Here is a 24,685-nt window from a genome sequence, read left to right as displayed (position 1 = left end):
TTGTTAAGTGATCGGATTTACTCCTGTGATAAAAACAAAGTGAACAGGGAAGGACTGTCCCACGGGTAGCCAACTTTTCAGGACTTCTACTTTAACAGAAACAGTAGGTATATTCATAGGTGCCAGGTGATACACGAGGAGTATGTTACCGTAAGCAACGAGTACCCGGTATGGAGGTATTAATCCAGTGACCTAAATTCTGATAATAAATCAGAAGTGTGAAGGGTCAATTTAATTTTGGTACTAAGGATATCTTCAGTAAAGTGAAAGGATTCACATGTTAGTGTGCCTTACCATTATATTTGAAGACTAGTCCCACGCAGGTTCCAGTGAGCTAAAATAACCTTTATTACAGGTCATGAAGTACAGACGCCCAGCTCAACCTTACACCTGGCTAGTGCAAACAGTAATAGAAGCAACATTAAGAGTAAACATTCTCTGGCCACAGGCAGACTGACACCCTAACTCAGAACTATATTACACTGACATTCCACATAGAACTATAGTACATCATACACAATGAACACCCATCTCTATGAATAGCAAGCATGGCCATAACTATTTACATACAGTGAGACAACTTCATAACAATTTTCTCACTGCATTATTGTTTTCTGAATGCATCCTTCCTGTTTAAATAAGGTGCCACCTTTGATATTCACTTTTCCAATTGTGGAGCGATTATGAGAAAGTAAGAAAAGATAGAAACACATACGTGGTGGCCGTTAATACTTTGGAATTAGAGCATTTCTATATTGCCGAAGTGAAATGGTAGGTTCTTATCGGCCTTCATTCAAAAGGTGGAGGCACTTTTCAAATAATATTGCCATGACCATGTTCTCCTGTAGTTAACAGGTAGTACTACTGCTCATTGTTATTCGTAGTGTAAGCAGTCAGCCAGGAATTAACAGACAGATGCATATGTTCGGGGTCAAAATGAAGTCGATGGGGAAACGTTGAAAAAGAAAATTCTCCCTAACAATGCTGTCTGGTGAGGAGAGTAAGCAAAAATCCCTGATCATGCCATTTATAGTACATTGCCTAAAAATCTTGTTTCTGGGTACATGTATTCACAGTTGTGCCATTTTGTGTTTTAAATGTTGCAAATAAGTAAATGTTGGGATCAACCCATATTCCCATAATTCATTTTAGCTATTGTATGCACAGTTCCCATATTTGTTCCTGGAGAATCTGTCTGCTGAGATGGCTTTCCAGGTAATTGTCCACTGGAACATGCTGGGCTTGAAGTTAAGGTATACAGTGTTAATAACAATCAAAAACAATTACAAAAAGAGTTTTCAGTGAAACAAAGAACAAAAGAAATGTCGAATTAGTGGTTAAAGTCTATAGGGGGAATGGGGTGAGGGATTTAAAGGGGTGAGGGATTTAAAAGTGTGAGGGGTTGAGATGTGGGTAATAAAACAGGGGTTACTCGGTTAACACTAGTGCCAAATCAGTTGGACTGTTTGGGATAGTGCCTGCAAATGTATGCCACCTTGTTGCTTTATTTAAGGCACAGTGGTGTGGTCAGTTCGGATTACTAGTTTCCCTTGAAAACTGCATAACGCCTAGCAAATGGAGTTCTAGCTCACTGGTTTGTAACTGATTTATGAGCAGTCCTCAGACTTCAAGGGCTCCAAGTTGTCTCCCTACCCTGTGAAAAAGGTGTCTGTTACGACAATTTAGCAGGGGTGTGGGTGGGAGGAAATGAGCAAATTAGCACAAGGACGCCTCCTCAACCTGAATGCTGAATGCCACCACATAAGTGATTTAGCAACCTCTTTTGTTATCACCATTAGATCTTCTGTTGCTTGTGGCCACTCCTGAATTTGTCTGTGAGGTCGAAATAGAAATTAGATGGATACAAAGACCCCATCATCCCAATTAGCTACAGTGCATTATGACCTTCAATGGCAACTATCATCATAAAAGCTTAAACACTTTTCCTGTGGCGGGAAGGCTAGAGTATGCTCGGTCTAGAGAGGCATTTAGAAAACACTTGCATTTTCTGGGGTTTAAACTGACTTTTGCACACTGATGAAGAATCCTATTTGGAACAATATAGTTGTTTGGGTGTGCCAGATCCACTGATTGGTGGCGTTACCCTTTGTGAGCGAGTGGTAAGGCAAGCGGAAACATACACACCATGACCCACATGGCTTCACAACCTTTCACCAAAACCACTCTTGTGAGCAGAGCAATGATAGAAAAACACAATATGTGGATGCCAACTCGAGGAGCACTCTGGGTACCTGTAGAAATAGTATGGGGGTAGTATGACAAGTACACCCATATTAAAACCTATATTTTGTGAAGTTAAAAAAACGTTCTACTGCGGACTAACCCCAGAATTGTGGAATATACATAGCATGTGAATAGAAACAGTGTGGGCAGAGCGTGCAATCTTCAGTAGTGAGCATGCGGAAGGCACACAATGTGCGTGTGCTAGTGTATAGAGTACTTGCTTTTTGTTCCTCAGAATTAGCTCCTGCAAATGCAGTGATGTCCTGTAAGCAGGGTCTACTTTTTGCTCCTGTTTATCAACTAGTTATTGGATTCCCTGCAGTGTCTGGAAATCAGGTTGCACATTTTATCTGACATTCTCTTAAAAGGGGTTTTACTGAAAAAATAGAAAAGGGAATAGGACTTTCACCTACATCAACTAGCAAAGACCCTGGAAGAAGGGGACTGGTATTGAGGATACCATTCTAGCTTAAAGATAGGATGGTATCTTGATGCAGCCTCTCTTCTATGCTATATAAGGTAATCGCTGCAAAACAAATGGGGTACAGGATGGGAAAGAAAACTATTTAACAGTGTAAAGGCAGTAATTGTGATATAGTTACCTTCCTAAAATCTCGAGTAATTCTGCAACACCATTGAAGTGGTCCGTTTCATATATAAACCTACAACAAAAAAAAGGGCATGTTAGCAAAAATGCCACTATCACAAGCAAGGGTTAGATTTATCACATAGTAAAACACTATGTATAAAAATATTACAGGGGCACAGGAAGACCCTACCCACTCCGAAGCAAAGTGCGTGCCCAATAGCTGGTGGAAAGTATAGCACAAATAAGGCTGAGAGCAGGGAGAAAAAGTAAACCCTAGACAACAGTAAAATGCAATTACATAGTCATGAGCATGACCCAAAATGCTAACACAAATAATCACAGTATTTCCTCACACCTCTAGTACATGGGATTAAGGATACAAATGTACACCACATACATCAACTAAAAGGCGAAAAAAAGGGGTTAACACGTTGCCAACAATGCCCAGAGGGTCAACCAAAAGGATACAATTGAAGTCACAATACCAGCCCAACATGGTTTTATTACACTCCTGGAAATTAGTTACAAAAGTTACCGGCAATTATACAAAGTAACTTAGTCGTTTGAGCAGGCAAGCGTATGAAATGCAGGGAATTAAAAAAAATGTACAGTTAATAAGTGGTATAGGCTAGAAGAACAAGTTACTTCTTACCTGGTAACGTTCTTTCGATGGGATGTTCCTCCGACGTATTCCTTATCTTTGATAGATCAGCTCCAGCTTGCTGGCTTCGGACATTTTTTTCAGTAGAGGGCGCTGGGCGTCGACGTCCCTCGACAGCCTCCGTATCGGCGCTAACGTCATCACGCGTATAAATAGATTCGCGCAGCGTCTGTTGCTCAGTTCCGTTTTGACGTTAACAGTTGTTTTACATTAATTGGTTATTGACCTTGAAGGAGCGTAAGCTGCAACCACAAGGGAAGTATTACTGCGGGGATGGATGGGAGGGGCGATAAGGAATACGTCGGAGGAACATCCCATCGAAAGAACTTTACCAGGTAAGAAGTAACTTGTTCTTCGAAGGGATTGCGTCCTCCGACGTCATCTTTGATAGACTCCCATAGCAGTGGTGTGTAATTGGAGGTGGGAGTAAAAACGCCATGTTTCCCTTTAGGAATGAACAGAATGTAATACGGCTTTGCCAAACCTAGTCTCTTAACTAGAGGAGGAATCCAGGTTCTAAAATCTTGTGAATGTATGTGCGGACGACCATGTGGCAGCTGCACATATGTCTCGAACCGGAAACCCTCTTTGGAGGGCCGAATAGGCTGCGATACCCCTGGTTGAATGAGCCCTAAGATTTTGAGGAGGCTCTTTCCCTGCTAGTTTGTAACATTCCAGAATGGCCAAAATAATTCCATCTGGAAATGGTCTGTTTTGTTATCAGTAGTCCCAATTTGTGCCCTGAGTAACCTACGAACAGTTGGTCTGCTTGCCTAATCCTTGCAAGTCTGCTGATGTAAAAGCTTAAAGCCCGCCTTGGGTCCAGCCTATGTAGCCTTTCTTTCTTTCCCCGGATCGGGAGGAGGAGGATAGAATGAAGGTAAGGTATTTTTCTGAGTGATGTGGAATTCAGAAACCACCTTTGGAAAGAAATTAGGCTTCACCTGTAGGACAACTTTGTCTTTATGAAAAATTGTATGAGGGGGTTTACAAGATAGAGCTTGTAATTCACTCACCCTTCTAGCAGATGATAACGCCACTAACAAGACAGTTTTAAGGGTGAGAAATCTTAGCGAATAAGAGTGGAGTGGTTCGAAAGGAGTGCTCATCAGGAAATTTAAGACTAAATTTAAGTCCCATAAAGGAACTTGGAACGGTCTTGCAGGGTAGACATTAGTTAATCCCTTTAGAAATGGTATTACTAAGGGTAATTTGAAATATGATGGCTCCTTTGCAGTGCACTTGAAGATAGATAGCGCTGCGAGATAGCCCTTGATAGTGCCAACTTGAAGGCATGAATTTGCCAAGTAGAGTAGAAAGGATAACACCGTTGGTGTAACACATGAAAAGGGGTCTACACCAGCTGCAAAATTTGTTCCAATGGCAGCGGTATAAAGACTTTGTTGCTGGCCTTCTGGCCGAAAGCAACACCTCCATGACATCAGGGAGGTCCCAATCCTTGTATCTCAACCTTTCAGAAGCCAAGCGTGAAGGTTGAGGGTTCTGATGTCTGGATGGAGAACCTGACCTCCCTTCTGTGAGAGAAGATTCTCCTTGAGTGGAAGACGAATTGGGGGGCAGATGGACATGTCCAGAAGGTCCGGGTACCACGTTCTCCTGGCCCAGTCTGGGGCAATTAGGATCATGGTCCTCCGGAATCTTCTCAACCTCCTGATCATTTGAGGAATGACAGGGAATGGTGGAAACGCGTACAGGAGTGGCAACTCCCAGTCCACTACGAACGCGTCCCCTAGAGCTCCTCTCGGGGGAAATTCTCTTGAACAAAACAGAGCGCACTTCCTGTTGGTACTGGTGGCGAACAGATCCACTTGAGGGGTTCCCCAAAGGGTGAAGATCTCCTGAAGGACTTCCTGAGCTAGTTCCCACTAGTGGAAGACTGTCCTACCTGCTCAGAGCATCCGCCATCAAGTTCTTCTCTCCGGCTAGGTGAACTGCCGATAGAGAGATTCCTTCTTGAATTGCCCAAAACCAGAGCTGCATTGCCTCTCTGCACAGTGGCAGTGATCCTACGCCTCCTCTTTTGTTGAGGTAGTGCATGGCCACTGTGTTGTCCGTCATTATCAGGACATTTTTCCCCTGTACAGATGACAGAAAAGCCTTCAGCGCTAGTCTGATTGCTCTCCGCTCCAACAGGTTGATATGTAGTCTGGACTCCGATGGAGACCAATGACCGCTAATGATCAAGTCGTTGGTATGGGCTCCCCACCCCGTGAGTGCGGCATCTGCGACTACTGTCATCTCCGGCCATGGTTGCCAAAACAGTTCTCCCTTCAAGATGTTTTTCTGGCAGGCCCACCACTGAAGGTCTCGAGCCACCTTGTCCGGAACCTGATGGAGGTCTGTCATTCTCCCTGAGAATTGTGACCACTGAGTTCTCAGTGCCCACTGAAGAGATCTCATTCTCAGGCGAGCCTCTGGCACAAGGAAGATGCAGGATGCCATGAGGCCTAGCAACCTCAAAGAGTCGAAGGCTGGGAGACGTTGTGCATTTTGAAACTTGGTGACCATCTGCAGAATATCTTGAGCCCTCACCTCTGGTGGCGAGGCTTTTCCCAGAGAAATGTCCAGGACTGCTCCAATGAACTGGAGTCTCTGTGATGGCATCATCTGTGACTTCTTTAAATTGAGGGAGAAGCCCAGTTTGTGAAGGAAGTGGCAGACATAATCTAGCTGAATCTGAGCTTGTTCTGGAGATGCAGCTCTGATCAGCTAATCGTCCAGGTAGGGGTAGACGTGAATCCCTTCCCTCCTTAGACTTGCAGCCACTACCGACATTAGCTTGGTGAAGACCCTCGGGCGGAGGTCAGCCCAAATAGCAGAACTCGAAATTGATAATGAGAGCCGCCAATTGCGAACCTCAGGTATTTCCTGTGTTTGAGATGGATTGGCACATGGAAATAATCATCCTGAAGTTACCATCTTGAACTTGTCCTTCCTGAGGAACTTGTTCAATTCTCGTAAGTCCAAGATAGGTCTCAGTCCTCCATCTTTCTTCGGTATGAGAAAGTAGGGGGGGAGTACCAGCCCTTGTTCCTCTCCGCTACAGGTACCGGTTCTATGGCACCTTTCTCTAGCAGGTCTACAATTTCCTGCAAGAGGAACGGATCTCGAACTTTCAGAGAGCTGTTCCCCGGTGGATGACTGAGGGATACGTAGAAAAGGCAGGCAGTAACCTTGGGCAACTGTCTCCAATGCCCAAGCATCTGACGTAATAGCCTGCCATTCCGTCAGATGTTGCGTTAACCTGCCCCCTACTGGTGTCTTGTGAGGAGAGTCCTCAGAGCGGTTTGGAGGCGGCTGATGCAGATGCCAAGGGTAAAGAGGCACATGCTGCTGATGCAGCTTTTGTATTTTTAACCCGTCCATCTCGGGTGAATTTTTTCTGACAGTCTTTGAACCGGCTGTCCTCTGCCTCTTCCGAATGCGGAATAGAAGCGAAAGGACACCTCTCCAAGAGGTTCCTGAGGGGCGATATTGTGTCTGATGGATTGCAGCTCCCAGGGATTTTGCTGCTGCCTTTGATGTTTGAAGCTTTTCTAAACTGTCATCTGCCTTCTTACCAAACAAGGAAGAGCCGTCAAAGGGCATATTCAAGAGTCTGCTTTGCACATCTAGAGCAAAACCAAACTTCCGCAACCAAGCAAATCTCCTGGTTGTTGTACTTGCCACCATGGCCCTGCTGATGCTGTCAGCCGAATCGATGCAGTTTTAAGGGATTTGCACATTGCGTCTTTACCATCCTTAATGATGTTTAGAAACGCTTCCCTTTCTTCTCCCTCCAGGAGGCAGTCAGCCGCTGATGAAGCACACTCCCAAAGTGTGTGGCTGAACCTTGCGAGCGTACAAGTAGCATTGATGGATTTCAACGCCATGCTACATGCAGAAAAGACTTTTTTGGCCATAGAGTCATATCTCTGGTCATCCCTGTCCTGTGGAACAGTAGGGTAAGCCGATTTACTACCTGATGAAGTTGCTGCCTGCACAACCAGACTCTCCGGAGTTGGGTGTCTGGATACATATTCAGGGTCAGCAGTAGACACCCTATACTTGGATGATAATTTTTTGTTACCAGCCGGGATAACCTCAGTGGTTTCCCAGTTTGCCAATATTTTCCCTGGTAATGCCGCATGAAATGGCACCACAGGATCCTCCTGTGGACCTTTAACCAAAATGTCTGAGGTCGTCTTGCTGAATAAACTCTATCCTTGCCATCAAGGTTCTATAAGGGGTTTCGGCATGTTCCCATGGGTCTGGTTTGGCAAATTCCACTTCAGGGGAAGTGTCCAACCCACTAGTTTCATGTAAGGATTCTTGGAGGTCCTTAAACCTACTTTCCTCATAGGTAAATTCCTCTGGTACAGGAGTGGCAGATCCCTGCAACTCAAAAGGTTTCTCCTGATCCCAATTTACCCCTTCTTAATAAATAGATGCTAAGGCTCTGGAATGATCAGATCTTGGAAATGGTATAAATCCTGTTTTCAGAACAGAAGGGGCCAAATTCGTCATAATTGGCTGAGAAAACGTCGATGTCGTCGACGCGGACGTTAAAGGCTTCAAAGCCATCAAAAAAGGCATCAAGAAAGTTAGTAGAGGCCTCGAGGAACTCGAGAGCATCTGAATTCTACTCTAGGTTGTCGACGACATTCTCGTGATGGAGGCTCTGGGTATGGCCACTAGCTGTGGGGTGGCCGTGGGTTTGTCCTTTCTGGGCGTCGAATCGACTGACCTGTGCGTCGAAGAACCCTTTGATAATGGCGTCGATGACGCAGATCTATGCGTCGAAGGGATTTCCGACGACAGCGAAGACGCGACCTTGCCTTTACTCGAGGGTTTGTGAAGCTCTCGAGTAGCTTCTTTCGCCGGGTGCTGTGACTCGCAGCATTTTGATTTTTCGGGTCTTTCACCCAGGGTATCACCCTCAGCAGTCTTCGAGGGGGTCGAGGCCGCTTTCTCAAAGACGCTAAGCATCTTTTTCCTGAATTCCTCCCACTGAGCCTGAGAGCTATGCTTTGTGGGGCAGGAGACCCTTTTGGGGAAACGGAAGACGACAACGAGGAAGGGGATCTTCGACATCTCTCTTTTGAATGCTTAGATCTCGAAGAGTGATGGGAACTGCTTCGAGACATAGAACGAGAATGTCTTTTGTGATGGCGAGAAGATGAATGTCTCGACTCCGCCGAGGAAACTTTCGAAGAATTTTTAACTGCCTTACCTCTCTCGAGCGTCCCCTTACGCTCCTTCAAGGCTTTCGCCGTCATGGACATGCAGTCCTCGCACTCCGAACAATGGTGCTTGACTCCCAGGCACCACGAACAGATCCTGTGAGGATCCGTCAACAACATTTTCTTTCCAAAGTCTTAGACATTTTTTGAAGCCGGACCGTGGAGTCGTCGGTTCGGATGAGGAAGCCATCGAGTACGAGTCGGTTATTCTCGAGGAATAATGAAGTATATTTGACTGAAGAACTGAGCAACGATATTCCGAGGCACCACAAAGCGCAGAAAAACGGAACTGAGCAACGGACGCTGCCCGAGTCTATTCATACGCGTGATGACGTCGGCGCCGATACGGAGGCTGTCGAGGGACATCGGATCAAGGGACGTCGACGCGCAGCGCCCTCTACCGAAATTTTTTTCCGAGGCCAGCAAGCTGGAGATGATCTGTCAAAGTTGAGGAATACGTAGGAGGACACAATCCCTTCAAATTCTGGTTTCTTGTCAAAAACCCCAGGGACATAAGAGGAAACATGTCAATGTTCAGTTAAGTACCACTAAAATGTAATTTTAGCAGAGTTTTTCAAGCTGGAAATCAGAAAAATGGGACAATTACAATAGTCACAGGAGCAGTGATGGGGAGGTGGGGAGGGAAGAGTTAAGGAGCTGTTCTTCCCCACTGGCGTGGAAAGGAAAATCAATCCTGGGATGCCAGAGGAGGCCCTTTCGAAGAGTTTCAGCTCAGTAACCTGGACGATCCAGGAAGGAAAGTAGCAAAACAGAATTTGGGACAATGGAAGATAATGGGAGAACCACAGTAGAGGGGGGCCTGCAGAACCTCACTACCACACGCCCCAAGGCATTTTCCTGATGGGAAATCGAACAAAACACCCACTAGCCCATGACCCAGGAGGTAAGTGCTAATGGCAACATTTTCAGAAAACGTGACTTTGAAACAGCGCAACACAGTAAGTATAAGGCTTCTTCCAAAGGTGAATTTACAGGATCCAGTACTCCGGGACTTGCAATCCGGACAAAAGTTGAGCGAGACAATAAAAAAAAGAACAGGATCACGCACATTTGGATGGCTCGAATGGCAAAACGGAGCAGACAGAAAACTGTTCCATGACAGTGGCAACAGTGGAGATGATCAAAGACAGCCCAGACGAAGAGCAGAGGAGGGCAGGTGTGCATGGGCGTAATTTTAGGGAGATAGGGGTGTTTGCCCCCCCCCCCCCCACTTTCATGGTACACCATTCTGTCCCCATTCATTTGGCTGGGGCACCTTTTCTTTAGATGTCATGTTCCCCCCAACATTTTCAGCAAAGTTACTCCACTGCAGGTTTGCCTCACCAACCTTCTGGGCAATGACGGCTACTTTTCTCATGGCACGGGGACCATGAAGATAAAAAAGGGAAGACGTCGGAAAAAGGCCCAGAAATCGTCCCAGCACGGTGATCCACCTCATCTAGCGAGGACCAGAAACAGCACAGGAAGGACTTTCAAATAGAAAAGGGAAACTGGGGCAAATGACAAGGACCCAGAGCTTCCCTAGTATAGCCAAACATGGTCCTAAAATTCAGCAGCCCAGCTTCATGGCAAAAGCCTCCAGCAATACAGGTGATTAAACCATCAGACTTGAAGACTATGCAGGGTCTCTGCATAAATCAATACTTTCACACATGGCCCCGGCTAAGGCAGCACCCCAATCACACAAAAGGCAGACACACAAGGGTTTTGGCAGTAAACCAAACAGGCTGGCCCTAAAAAAGCAAAACTCAGGTCGGCCCACTGTAGCCTTGTGTGTATGTGGAAAACAGAGGGTGAGTGTCTAGTAGCTTCCAACTTGACATATTTCTATGTGCATACAAGCTTGCCTCATGGTTTCCCAACAAAATGGCTGACAGTAGGACTTTACAAAAAACATTTGAGGCCCAACGTCTACCCTACTGGCACTTCGACATACAAATGCAGTAAAACAGAGTGCACCCATGGTGTAGCGCAAACTGAATTACAGCTGCCACCAACCGATGCCACAGCGCCATTTTAGGCTGACAATCACTGTTGGACTAAACTGGGTGCTTAAAAAGCAGCCCTGTCAAGGGAGCCATATGAGCTAGCATAGGACAATATAGGAAAAAGTGTTGCAGTGAAAGGGGGTGGATGGACTTCTGTAAAAAAGAAAAAAAAAAAAACAGTCATGGATGTAGGCAAACCAAGGTATAAACACAAAACGTTTGGAGGTCCCACAAAATGGGACAGGCAAACCACTAAAATAGAATTCTAAACAAACAGTAATGAAAGGTGAAAAAAGTTGTAACAAGCAGCACCTTAACATTGAAATGGAATATCAAGAGAAGGGGGGATAAAAAAAAAGAAACAGAAGAGTTCACTAGGGGATAAACAAATTAAAAAAAGACACCAAGAGGAGGAGGAGTCCATTCCAACTTACCTTTAAATACAAATAAGGGAAGACTAAAGCTAATAGATCCACAAACAGGCTTGGTGGTCGTCTTTCTAGTTGCACGCACAACAATACAATTGCAAAACCTACTCCATAGTCCAGGTTCCCAAATGTGGGAGACAATTATATATATATATATATATATATATATATATATGGGATACATTACTCACCGTAATCGTATTTCTGATGCTTGTATCTGCTTAGATTCACATGCTGTGCATAGGCCGACATCTAGTGGAAGCTGCGGAGTATTACAGTTTGTTTTTCGAAAGTCGAAAATGGGCGTCGACACAGGCGTGCCAGTAATACTATCCCTAGTGTGACGTCCACTGTACCCAAGATCCCTCACGCGTGTAGGATCCTCAGATTGTATTTTTTCTGACATGAGGAAGCATGAGGAGTAGCGTGAGTACAGATAATCCAAGCAGATAGACAGAAAAGGTAAGACTACAAGCAATCATGCGCCTTCTCTCGGAGGGGAGGAAGGGTGGGTCGCATGTGAATCTAAGCAGATACAAGCATCAGAAATACGATTACGGTGAGTAATGTATCCCTTCTGAGGCTTGTGGAATCTGCTTAGATCACATGCTGTGCATAGATTAGCGAGCAGTACCAGAAGAAGGAGGTGGGATGTGAGAAGGGTCATGAGCAAACAGGTGTCTTAGAACCGCTTGTCCCACTTGTGTATCTGTCTTGGAATGAGTGTCAATGCAGTAATGCTGAGTAAAAGTGTGAATAGAGCTCCAAGTAGCCGCTTTGCAAATGGTGTCGAGGGGAACATTTGCAATGAAAGCCAGAGTGGCACCAATGCCTCTAGTAGAGTGGGCCCTTGGCGTAAAAGGCAGAGTCTTGTCAGAAAGAGAGTAACACAGCTGTATACAGTTGATAATCCACTTCGAGATAGCGCCCTTAGAGACGCGATCCCCCTCTCTGCCTGTAGCTACGGAGACAAACAGTTGATCTGTTTTCCTTAGCGGTCTGGTTTTATTTACATAGTATAGGACCGCCCTACGCACATCTAGGGTGTGTAGTTTCACCTCAGCCGAGCTTTGCGGGTTCTGGAAGAAAGCCGGAAGCTCGATGGACTGGTTTACATGGAACTTGGATATGAATTTAGGTGAGAACCTAGGGTGTGTGCGTAAAACCAGTTTGTCCTTGTGGATAGTAAAGAAAGGATCCTGCACTGACAGAGCCTGAATTTCACTGACCCTTCTTATGGAGGTAATGGCTACTAAGAAGGCCGTCTTATAAGTCAGGTGTTTGAGACTACTTTTATGCATGGGTTCGAATGGGGGTCCCATGAGCTTAGCTAGCACCACGTTGAGGTCCCATCCTGGCGGTGGGTTCGAAATAGGAGGGTGAAGTCTCTTTACTCCTTCCATGAAGGCTTTAACCACTGGTACTTTCCACCACGAGACCTTGTTATGGGATGTGGTGTAAGCCGAGAGGGCTGCCAGGTGTACTTTCAGCGAGTTAAAAACCAACCCTGCATCCAGCAGGTGGAGCATGTATGTCACAACGTTGGAAGGAGTGCAATCAACCGGGTTGATTTGTTTATTCTGGCACCAGATAACGAATCTTTTCCACTTATCAAAGTAACAGTGCCTTGTATTTGGTTTCCTGGACTCCTTTAGAATGTCCATACACCTCTGTGGTAATTTGAGATGTCCAAACTCTATGACTTCAGGAGCCATGCTGCTAGGTTCATAGAGTTGGGTTCCTGATGCACTGTTTGACCCTGTTGCTGGGACAGTAGGTTGTACCAGGCTGGGAGTCTGATGGGTTCGCACACCGCCATCCTGCGTAGGTGTGGAAACCATGGTTGTCTCGCCCACATGGGAGCAACTAGGATGAGCGTCATAGATTCCTTGTTCATCTTGTACACCACCTTCCTGATGAGAGGAGTTGGTGGAAAAGCGTACGCAAACATCCCTGACCAGTTCATCCACAGGGCATTCCCTTGGGAGTCCGGCTGGGGGAACCTGGATGCAAATCCTGGGCATTGTTTGTTTTCGCTTGTGGCGAATAGGTCTATAGTGGGGAAACCCCACTGAGAGAAGAGATTTCTTACTACGTCTCTGTGAAGGACCCATTCGTGTTTTTCTGGGAGGGAGTCTCTGCTTAGAGCATCCGCTAGGGAATTGAGCTCCCCTGGAACATGTTGCGATGACAGGAAGATGTTCCGTCTGAGTGCCCATATCCATATTTTCTGGGCAAGCTTGGACAGATTTGGCGAACGAGTCCCCCCTTGCTTGTTCAGATAGAACATGGCTGTCGTGCTGTCCGTCCTGATCTGCACCGACAAGTTCAGTAGATGGGGCTCGAACGCCCTTAGCGCTCGGAATACTGCCAGAAGCTCTAGCAGATTGATGTGGTTCTTGGCTACTGAGTGAGACCAGAGACCCTGAGCTGTGTGGTGGAGATGGTGAGCTCCCCACCCAGTCAGGCATGCATCTGTAGTCACCACGGCTTGTACTTCGGGATCGTAAAAGGGTTTCCCCTTTGCGAGATTCTCTCTTGTCCACCAGTGTAGGCTCTGTACGAGTGTTGGCGAAACGACCACTAGATCGTCCCAATGACCACTTGCCTGAGACCACTGTTTCGCCAACCATTCCTGCATGGGACGCATGCGCAGACGCGCGTGGGGGACCAGGTAAATGCATGACGCCATCATGCCCAGTAACCGCATAGCTTTGCGTATTGTTATCTGTTGACCTGACTGATAATGCGGAATTTGCAGAAGTATATTCCGAATTCTCTCTTCCGAAGGGAAGGTCAATCCTTTCTGAGTATCTAGGATAGCTCCTAGAAACTGTTTTGAGGTGCTTGGCACCAGACTTGACTTTTTCTCGTTGATGGAGAAGCCTAATTCGTGGAGGAGGTCGATAGTCCTCTGAATGTTTGACCTGCAAATTCCTGGGGTTTCCCCCGTTATGAGCCAGTCGTCCAGATAAGGGTACACCGGGATTGCTTCCCTGCGTAGGTGTGCAGCCGCCACCGCCAGTACCTTGGTGAATACCCTTGGTGCTGAAGCTATCCCGAAGGGCAGTACCTTGAATTGGTAGTGGCGACTGTCCACCTTGAAGCGCAAGTACTTTTTGTGCGCTGGGAGCATGGAAATATGAAAATAAGCATCTTTCATATCCAAGGTTGCCATGTAATCCCCCTTTTTTAGGAGGGGGATTACCTCTTGTAGCGTGGTCATACGGAATTTTTGGGGCTTGACATATTTGTTGGCAGGCCGTAAGTCCAATACTGGGCGCATTGTCAAATCTTTCTTTGGCACAAGGAAGTAAGTTGAATAGATACCCTTGTTTACCTGGTGTCCTGGGACGAGTTCTATCGCGTCCTTTTCTAGCAGAATGGCGATCTCCTCGAGAAGGATCCTTTGATGCTCTAGGGAGTGCACTCTTTGTCGTGGAGGATGATTCCGGGGACGCTGCAGTAGTTCTATACAATATCCTGCGGATACTGTTGACAGCACCCATCTGTCTGAGGTGATCCCTTCCCAAGCCTGGGTGAAGGTGGAAATGCGTCCCCCTACTGGGGTTGCGTGGCAAGGGACCCTGAACTGAGCGTCACTGTTTTGGTGGAGGCGTGCCACCGCCCTTGTTGGGGCTGCCTCTGCCTCTTCCACGACCTCTCTTGTTACCCCTGCCGTAACTCTGGGTAGACTGCTGGTTGTTATTCCATTGTGTACCTTGTCCCTGGGCATAGTTGCCTCTTTGTGAATTTTGGCCGCGTGGGCGACGAAAATTATTGTTCCCCCTCTGGTTAGGGGGTTTGTTGGTAAGCTGGCCAAGGGATTTGAGAGTCTCATATTCATCTTTGGCATTTTTAAGTGCGTCTTCGACCGCTTTCCCAAACAATAGGTCGGGTTCCACTGGCTTGTCTATTAAAGAAGCCTGGGTTTCTGTCTTGAATCCCGACTGCCGTAACCACGCATGTCTCTTGATAACAGTACCTTCTGCTATCAATCTCCCTGCGTTGTCAGCGGCGTCGAAAGTTGCTTTTAAAATGCAACCAGACACGGCTCTCCCCTCTGCCGAGATCCGAGCCAGCTGGCCCTTTAACGGTTCTGGAGCAGAGGCAATGAGCGCCGCGACTTCTTCCCATTGATGGCAATTGTAACTAGCCAACAGGGTGGTGGAATTCGCAATCCTTGCTTGGTAGGCGGACGTTGAGGCTACCTTTCTGCCAAACCCGTAAAGTTTTTTGCTCTCCTTGTCGGGAGGAGCTTCTGATGAAGATAAGGGCGTGCCAGCCCTCTTTCTAGTGTTGGTCACCACTAGGGAATCTGGTTTAAGATGTCCCTTTATATACAGAGGGTCAGACTGGGCTGCCCGGAAAATCTTTTCAATTCTGGGGTTGACAGCTCTGGTGAGGTTAGGATTCACCAGGGAAGGATCTATTCTTCGTTGGATGGATTTGAGGATAGGGATGGTCTGAGCGACCGGTCTTCTCTCTCCTACAAACTCCTCCGCGAAGTCCCTTTCCTCCTGTACACCGTGGGTGTGTCGATGTGGAAGTGCTCCGCTGCTCGAGCGAGAACCTCGTTAAGGAGGGGCTGGTTATCAACTGGAGAGTCAGTAACTGGGGCTTCGCTTTGTACTGGGGAATCTACTCTGTAAATTTCCTGCTCATCTTCTCCCTCCTCCAGGTCCTCATCCTCTGCATAGTAATCTGTCCCGGTTTGTTCTTCCATAATTGCAAACTCCTGGTCCTCTTCAGGGAAAACTTGTCCCTGATAACTGGGGAGTGGAGTAGAATATGGAGTGGAGTAAGGCTGAACCTCGAAGGGTTCAGGTCTTTCGACCCGGGGCTTTTTACTTAGCGGGATAGGATCGGAGGAGCCTGAGGGTGTGGCCCCTTGAGGGTTATATGAAAGAAAGTGTTTTGGGTTCTTATCATAAAAATCAGCCAAGGAAGACATCCTAGACATAACCCTGTCTATGTCTTCACTGGACCATTTCCTGGAACAGGGTATTACTTTAGCAGGTGATTTATTTTCAAGGGTAGACTTGTGTTTGCTTGTCTGCTTAGGCTTTACAGGGGTGTAAGGCTGTGCTTTCCGCTGTTTCCCCCCTTCTCCGTGCGTGGAAAAATGTTTTCCCTGTCCCTTGGGGGCCCCAGAGACTTTCGACGCCTGGCGTCGAGGGTCTGGAAAGGTATCTGTGTGCTTCGGGCGTGGGGCCTCACTGGTGTTAACCGCGGTCTCGGTATCTTGGAGCGCGGCCTGGGGGTGGAAGTCGTCTTCGTCTCCCGACGATCGAACTTCCGTTAGTGTGTGTAGCGAGGCACTCTTGGCAAGAGTGGATGATTGCCTTGCGTCGTGAGGCGATCTCGATCGAGAGCGCCCAGAGGACACCGAGTCGGACCGTTCTTTTTGTGCCTCTTTCCGGGAAGTCGACGTCGTCGAGGTCCGGTTGGTCTTAGTGTGTTTAGTGTGTGTTAGGTGTGTAGCGCTTGCGTCGCCGGGGGTCTTCCCCATAGCCGCCTTGCCGGACGACCTTCCGAGGTCGGGGACCTGCGCTCGTCGGCTGTCTTTCGACGCCGTAATGCCCTCGCCGTCCGAAAGTACGGCGTCGCTGCCATCGCTGAAGGCGCCCTCCGCTGCCATGGCCTCCTGCCTGGCGTGGTGGGCCCAACGCTTTGTCGAACGGTCCTTAAGTGTCTTAGGTTTAAACCTACTACACGCTCTGCAGTTCGCTTCGGGGTGATCCCTCGGCAAGCAGAGATTGCACGTGGCGTGCCTGTCGACCCAAGGGTATTTGCGATTGCACTTGGGGCAGAATTGAAAAGGGGTACCCTCCATACGCACCTTAAGGCAGCGGGCTGCTAAGTGTAGGAATATATATAAATGTAACTATATATCAAGAGTGAAGAGTATGTACCACCCCCCACTCTCCCTACTTGTAAGGGCCGAGGCCAGCGGCCTACTAGGCCCGGGCCGAGGCCAGCGGCCTACCGAGGCCCAGATCCGTCGTGCAGCAGTCGACGGTCGATGACTTCTCCAGCCGTCGTCGAGGTTGAGGGTCGACGTTGGGGTGGGGAAGGGAATGAATAAGAATTAAAATTATAATAACAGCAAAAGTATGGCTAAGGCCAGGGAACTCCGCAAGATGCTTCCGACCAGTATGGCGGAAAAAAACAATCTGAGGATCCTACACGCGTGAGGGATCTTGGGTACAGTGGACGTCACACTAGGGATAGTATTACTGGCACGCCTGTGTCGACGCCCATTTTCGACTTTCGAAAAACAAACTGTAATACTCCGCAGCTTCCACTAGATGTCGGCCTATGCACAGCATGTGATCTAAGCAGATTCCACAAGCCTCAGAAATATATATATCACAAAAAAACTTTGTTGAGGGGATGTTATTGTTAAGGTGCCCTAACAAAAACTTGTTCACTAAAAAAAAAAACTTTCCACCTCCCCTCTATGGTTAAAATTAACACCGAAAACCCACTGAAATTCGCCAGTTATGGTCAACTAAGCCCCCAACCCTGCCACCACCCCTGTGCACTGCTAACACTGACACCCAGACCATGAAAGATGTCATCTCACATGTCAATGATGCCATCAATGACAACATCACTTGTTTAGCCCCTTTCTTTCCCTTCCCTGCCATACATATATATGTACATTTAGTAAAAAGACTTCACTAAAGAAATGTTACACTTCACAGCGCAAACAAACACCACTGCACATTCCCCCTTTACAGTAAGCTAAGCAACCATAACTCACACCATTTATGTGCATTGCTAAAACTAACACCCAGGACATCAAAGATGACATCACAAATAACATTGATGACATCACTGATGTACATAAACAGAAAGGGGTGTCCAAAGGATATACTACCTCGGCGTACCGCTTGCAAACGAGATAATACATGGTCGTAGAACACACAAGATGTTCGGAATGGGTGTAAATAAGTAAAAAGGGAGTTTGTGAAGGACAGTATAGCAGTCCATATTGGGCGCAGTCAAAATGGTGCCGTCCGTAGAACAGGCACGGTGGCCGGCAAGGTCATAGGCAAACAAAATGGAGTTGTCCTAAGGACACTGGAACTGTCCGTACAGTGAACATTGCATGCATGCACATGCGCAGTACAAACGAAAGGATTGCCAACATTGCACCAGTTCCTAACTGTCCGTCTCACTTGTGTCACACTTTGAAGTAGTTTGAGAACCCGAACACTATCCGTAGGACACTTGTGCGCATGCGCATGTTTGATTCTTTGCATTTGCTATCCAGGGGACTTTCATTAAGGGGGCGGATGTGTTGAGGACGTCATCTTGTGACCGCACCTACGCTGCACGTGGGGACTAGTTTCTGCGGTTTGTGTGCTTCCGTACACTAAATATGAACTTGTAGATACAAGGAAAACTATGAGGAGTGTGAACATTTAATTTCATACATCCCAAACAATAGGCCACCTCAGGAGTTGATGTGTAAAATGTGTGTACGGATTTGTAGGGATGAAGACGGTCGCGAGGCACACCCTTGCAACCCCGAGCGCATCTTTTTGTACTTCTACCTATAGTAGATAGAGGTGCGTTGCTTTTACTGTTGTAGGGACGAAAAGGAAACTAATCGGTATGGCTTCCATGGCTGCTGTTGGGTTATTAGCCTGTGCACCACCCCCAAACCCGCCACCATCACCACCTCACCAAGGGACTACGGCGAGATATATGGGTGAGGATGTAGAGATTGAGGAAGAAGAGGAGGAAGAGAATGAAGTGGAGGAACTCCACACTAGGAGCACTCGGCGGGAGTCGTGGGTGTGGGGGTTGTTTTCCGTTTATGGGAACGTACCAAAAGCATGTGCAAACCTGGTGAAGTGTAACCAGTGCGATGTGGTGTTGAGTCGCGGGAGATTTGGAGCGTACAGTTTTGGTACGACAACCATGAACCGACACCTCACTTCGGACATTCGCAAGGTGGTGCCATGTGAAGAGCGTAGTCGTTTGAGTTCCTTCACAGCATCCTCGGAATCTGCTCCTCCCACCACAAGACACACTCCTGTGGGGGAGCGCCTCCCTCCAGCTGCTTCACAAGCCATTCGCAATGCTGTGAACCCTTACCTTTCAAAGGTGACAGTAGTGTGCACGTATTGTGACGCAGTACTCTGCAGGGGGGAGAGTTTTTGAAGTGCTTTTGAGGCTGCAGTCACCGAGTACCAGAGGATTTGCTCCTTACTAAATAAAGATCACCCGTAATATTTGTCTGTTGAGTTGCCCTTTCTTATCCCCGTGGCTGGTGGCCCTTCCTTACCCTCCTTTCGCCTCTTCTCCTAGTGTGTCGAGTGCTGTTAATGAACGTAAAAACAACAAAAATGACAGAAAAGACTCTTTTCAGAGCCGCCTTTCTCAGTGTAACAATAGAACTATGAAGTGAAGGCCGTAGACCCCTGCGGAGTTCAGCAAATGTTCGCGGACAGTCGTAGAGGGGGAAAAAAGGAGGGTGCAAGCGGCACAAACGGAATTAAGTGTACGTTGGGAGTAAGTGGCGGCTCTGAAAAAGAGCCTTTTGGCGGTGTGTTGTGTGGGTCAAAAACAGTGCATTGGGGAAAACGGATTGTCAGATAGGTTAGTGTGATTGCAAAAGAGGGCGCAATGCATTTTGTAAATTGTGAAGAAACATCTGATTACCAGCATATGTGCGGTGGACTCCATCTCTGCGGAAAATGAAACTGCTACGAAACAAAATGTTTTCATTGTGGAAAGAGGACATGCCAACATCTCTTAAAAAGGCACACAGCCATATTCACATTGCGTCTCGCTTTCTCCATTTGTGGACCAAATGCTGAAGAACGCAACCATTGTTGTCTTTGGGCAATACGGGAAAAAAGTATTTGGAAACATGTCCATGAGCTTCGCGAGTCCTTTCTTCATGGCAAATTGTAAAGAAATACCAGATACATGGCCTAAACTGTTTCCTCCACAATGAATGATGAGTATATCTGGAGAACGCTCTGTCTGTAAAGTAACACAAAGAGGTACCAAGTCCACCCATCTCTTGCCACGCACGCCATGCCAGTGCACTTCCGCATGTGGAAATCCGAGATTTGTAGAAGAACTGCAGCTTTCTGCATGCACCTTCAACCAATGTATCCATGAGTCTCCCACAATCCAGATAATCTATTTTCGGGCATGGAAAGCCATGGCTGTGTGGTGTCCTGTGAGGGAGAAGACGGTCTTACTAAAGTACGTCGGTCAGAACACACCTACTGACCTTTATGGACCAATCCCTAGTTCCGCTCACTCTCATTTACAAGCGGCTCCACCCATCAATCCCCGGTGCGGATATATGCTGGCTGCTAACTACCGCCATCTTCGCGGACATGTACAGGATCAGAGCGTGACGACGGTACATTAAAGTACTATTCCCCTTTTTCAACTTTAAGGTAGGCTCTGAAAAGAGCCGTTTTTTTTGCCCACATATCGTACAGACATGTGGTATTTTATGTATTTTTTTGTATTTTTTGTCCTTGCTTTACAGAACCTTCTCTAAAGCAAGTCTTATGTTCCAAAAAAACATTGCATTTCCCAAGAGGATAGCGCAACACCATCTCCTTCAAAGTAATGTGCATTGCTTGGAGCAATGTTATCGTGGCTACAAAAAAATCATACCAACTTGTAGCATGAATGCACGCATGCCGCGATTTATGATGCACCCCCCGATGCTTTGATCTGGACAGAAAACAGAAGTGTTGTTCCATTGCACTCTCGGGAGTAAAGCAGAAAAAATTAATTTAGATGTTGGGAGGATGGTCACGAGTGCTTCAACCAACTGTGCCAAATCTGCCAACAAAGTATGTGAAGTCAGGTATCCCAAGTGGCAAGCACCGTAGTGAAAAATTACCACGAGGAGTTATCATTCAACGCATGTCTCTGCAAACTTGCAGACTTGCCGCAGCATTGGCATCAGTGTCAGCGCGCCACACCACCTCCACTCCTCGCACATCGAAATTGTGTGCCACATGCCTACTCTCAGCATAGTGTTGTAAGCCTTGCACAAAAATTTCTCTAAGCACCAAAACACTGACCCTCTGCCATTTTCAGTGTGCGCACTGTCTTTCGACACAAAAGACTAATGGGAACATCTGATTGGCTGATGCCTACAGTCGTCTTGCCATGCAGGATTTGCTGTAGAAACCCTTATGTGACGCGCCCTACCAGCGGACAAGCGTTGCCTACGTGCGGCACGTAACTCTTACCCAGTCCTTCCACCCTTTCTACAGCGGTACCAAAGCGAGTCCCTCATTGGACACAACTAAGTGGGCGCACAATCATACACCAATCACATAGAACAGTGCTAATTTTAACTCTCATCAACATTGCACACTTCAAATTTATTGTCGATGATTGTTTTTTTTTTAAATTTGTTTATTTATAAATCAACACAGGAGAAATTATGCAATCAAATTACATGTAGCTTCTCAGATCGTACAGACACAGAGTCCCCCTTCTCCCACCCTCTGCGTTCCCCGACGGGCATAGTTCTCGGGCCTCAGTCGGACTGGTTTGGTGGCGGTTGCGGGTCGTCCATAGAGTGAAGGACTCTTGCAATCAGGCGCGGTTTATGGGTCAGGGCTGGGTAGTTCAGGTCATAGTCCAGTACTGGTGCCCAAATGTCTCAAAATTGGCGAAGCAATCCCGCTTTGGCTGCCGTGACCTTCTCGGCTATCAATATATCCCAGAGTTTGACCCAGCAAAGGGCCATCAAAGGCCCATTCGAAGACTTCCAGGTGCGGGCCACCGCAATTTTAGCCGCTAACAAGAACTGGGACACCAGGGCAGCTCTTCTCCCTGACCTCGGGTATGAGCCTGGCAGCGGGATCCCCAGGAGGACCTGTTCGGGCGTGAGCGGAAGGGTCACCTGGATGACGTCTTGTATGGTAGCTAAGCAGAGTCCAGAACTCCTTCACTCAGGGGCAGGTCCACCACATGTGGAAGTAGGATCCTGGAAGGCCGCAGAGTCGCCAACAGTGGGGATCTTGTGCCGGTTAGAAGTGGTGAAGGTGCAGAGGGGGGGGTAATACCAGCGCAGGAGTAGCTTATGGGCACACTCCCGGTTGTTAACACAGCGGGATACCGAACACGTTCTTGTCCAGATGTCCACCCACGTGTGATCCTCAATGGTGTGCCCGAGGTCCGTTTCCCATCGAGACATATATGAAGGCCCAAACTGAAGGGGGTCTTCCTGCAGCAGTCTATATAGGGCAGAGTTCTTACCCCGGGCTGGTAGGTCGTTCACCATCAGCTCTAGTGAGGTAAGGGGCCTTGTGGCCGCCGTGCAGGTCTGCGGGTGGGAGCACCAGTGCCTAAGTTGGACCTAGGAGTACCTATCCATTTCCGCTAACTGAAGTGTCACTTTACAGCGTTCAAAGGTTAGGGGTGTGGGGAGGGAGTCCCCTTTGAAGAGTTGCCCTAGAGTGGCAAGGCCTCCTGCGACCCAGTTTCTGAAGTTTTGGGGATGAGCCCTGGGGGAAAACGCTGGGTTGAGGAAGATTGAAGAGAGCGCGCTCAGGTCTCCTAGAACGCCCCGGTATCTACGAGCCCACTCCCAGGCCTTTATCGTTTGTTTTGTGGCTGTTAGTGTTCCCGGCCAGCTTCGGCGTAAGGCTGTGGGTAGGAACGGGAGAAAGCGAAGGGGGGGGGGGGGGGGGGAGAGGCTGGATTGTTCGATCTCCACCTATTTCGGCCGACCTGTAGCAAGCCCCCATGCTTGAAGGTGGGCCAGTTGCGCCGCCATTTGGTATTTACCGAGGCCGGGCACCCCCAGGCCTCCCAGTCTCGTGCTGGCCATCATTGATCTCTGCGGGATGCACGCTTTCTTCCCCCTCCAGATGAACTCCACCATCTTCCTTTGGAGCCGCTGTAGGGGGGGAAGCGGAATGGTGATCGGGAGAGCGGCACAGGCATAGAGGAAGCAAGGAAGTAAGTTCATTTTGCATGTCGTGATACGGCCTAGGAGGGAGATCTCTTGCGATTGCCAGCGGGTCAGATCCTTTTCTAGTTCCTCGAAGAGTGGCAGAAAGTTAGCCCGATAAACTTTCGTTGGATGTGCGGGGATCTGGACCCCCAGGTAGGGGATCGATATGATGCTCCACTGAAAGGGACCTCTCTCCTCTAAGGACTCTCCTTGAGCCGGGGTCAAGCCCACTCCCAGCGCTGCTGACTTTTGGAAGTTATTTGCGAATCCCGAGGCCATCCCAAAACTGTGGATTTCAGTTAAGGCCTCCCTCATGGATCCCTCAATGTTTGTAATGGTGAGTAGAAGGTCGTCCGTATAGAGGGCCACTTTATGTTGCGCAGAGCCGGTCCTCAGGCCACTGATTCCGGGTTTTTTTCCGAACTCGTTGAGCTAACGGCTCCATGGCCAAAGCGAAAAGCAAAGGGGACAAAGGACATCCCTGTCTCGTTCCGCTTGTGAGAGATCGAGTCCCACAAGCGGCCGTTGATTCTCAGCCTAGTCCTAGGGGGCCTGGTAGTTCGCAAGGATCATTTTCCGGAATGTCGGGACGAAGTTAAAGGCCTCTAGAGTGAGGTGCAGGTAAGACCAGCCCACCTTGTCGAACGCTTTGGTTGCCCGTCGATGATTCTAATGAAAAATCGCACACCATTGCAAAGCACCTACTTCACAAGCGGCTGTGCAAGGATTGCGAATTTCTACGTACAGCTCCATGCATGTGCACATGCATCAGTATAGAGTACAGGTATGTACATTTTAATCAGAGTACATGTGGAACCCTTATGATGTACAATAGACAAAATAATGGCGGTAAATTTCCATAGGGAACACATAACTTTCCCCCTTTTAAAGTGCAACAATGCCGATTTGTCATTAACAAATCGCACAAACGTTTACTGTCCTCTGCATAATCTGTACATATGTTGCAAGGATGCCTATTTAGGCGTAGCTCTCAACCATTTTTGTCTTAAAGGCGGGTGAAATCTGCCGATTTTGTTTTTTGGCAGGTGAGACGTCCATTGGATTGAATGGCCGTGCAGGAGGCTTGGCGGGTGAGTCTGCCCTTTACAAGGCGGGTAACACCCGCCAAAAGTGTGAGTTGAGAAGTAGAATTTAGGGCAGACCTCAATTTTGTATGTGAAAATGTCAGAGCTTTGTACTCTGTACTGCCTACAGTAATGCTACTTGCAATGTGATCGAATGAGAATAGTAATTGCTCCCGATTGTGGGCTCATATGTCCTTCGGAGGGTCGCCCGATTTTTGGACATCGTGCTTTTCATTAACAAGTACAAAATGTTTGCCCATCTAGTACTTTGCCCTATCGCTTACAAACCTCTCTCCAATGCATACTACATTTTGTAAAGAACAAGGCATTGCCAAACGCTTAAAAAATGTAGTTATTTTGAAGGCCTTTCAAGTACCATATTGAAAGTAGTATGGAAAGACTGCATAAAGTGAAGTGAAATGTGCACGTGGACTGGGTTGAAATATGAAAGTGAAATCCTC

The 24,685-nt window shown here is 47.6% G+C and overlaps 1 protein-coding gene across 1 annotated transcript in view; it reads right to left on the bottom strand.

The window, feature by feature from the left end:
* PPP2R5A (protein phosphatase 2 regulatory subunit B'alpha) overlaps positions 1–24,685 on the bottom strand; it is a 1,092,153-nt gene that overhangs the window by 529,833 nt on the left and 537,635 nt on the right. Inside the window, exon 6 of the mRNA XM_069608529.1 lies at positions 2,847–2,906. Coding sequence (XP_069464630.1) covers positions 2,847–2,906 — 60 coding nt within the window. The remainder of the gene's footprint in view (positions 1–2,846; positions 2,907–24,685) is intronic.

Source organism: Ambystoma mexicanum, chromosome 4q (assembly GCF_040938575.1).
Source record: "Ambystoma mexicanum isolate Mex_15411 chromosome 4q, UKY_AmexF1_1, whole genome shotgun sequence".
Lineage (NCBI taxonomy): Eukaryota > Metazoa > Chordata > Amphibia > Caudata > Ambystomatidae > Ambystoma > Ambystoma mexicanum.
The sequence above is the reverse complement of the archived record's forward strand: the minus strand, read 5'-3'. Positions and strand labels throughout refer to the sequence as shown.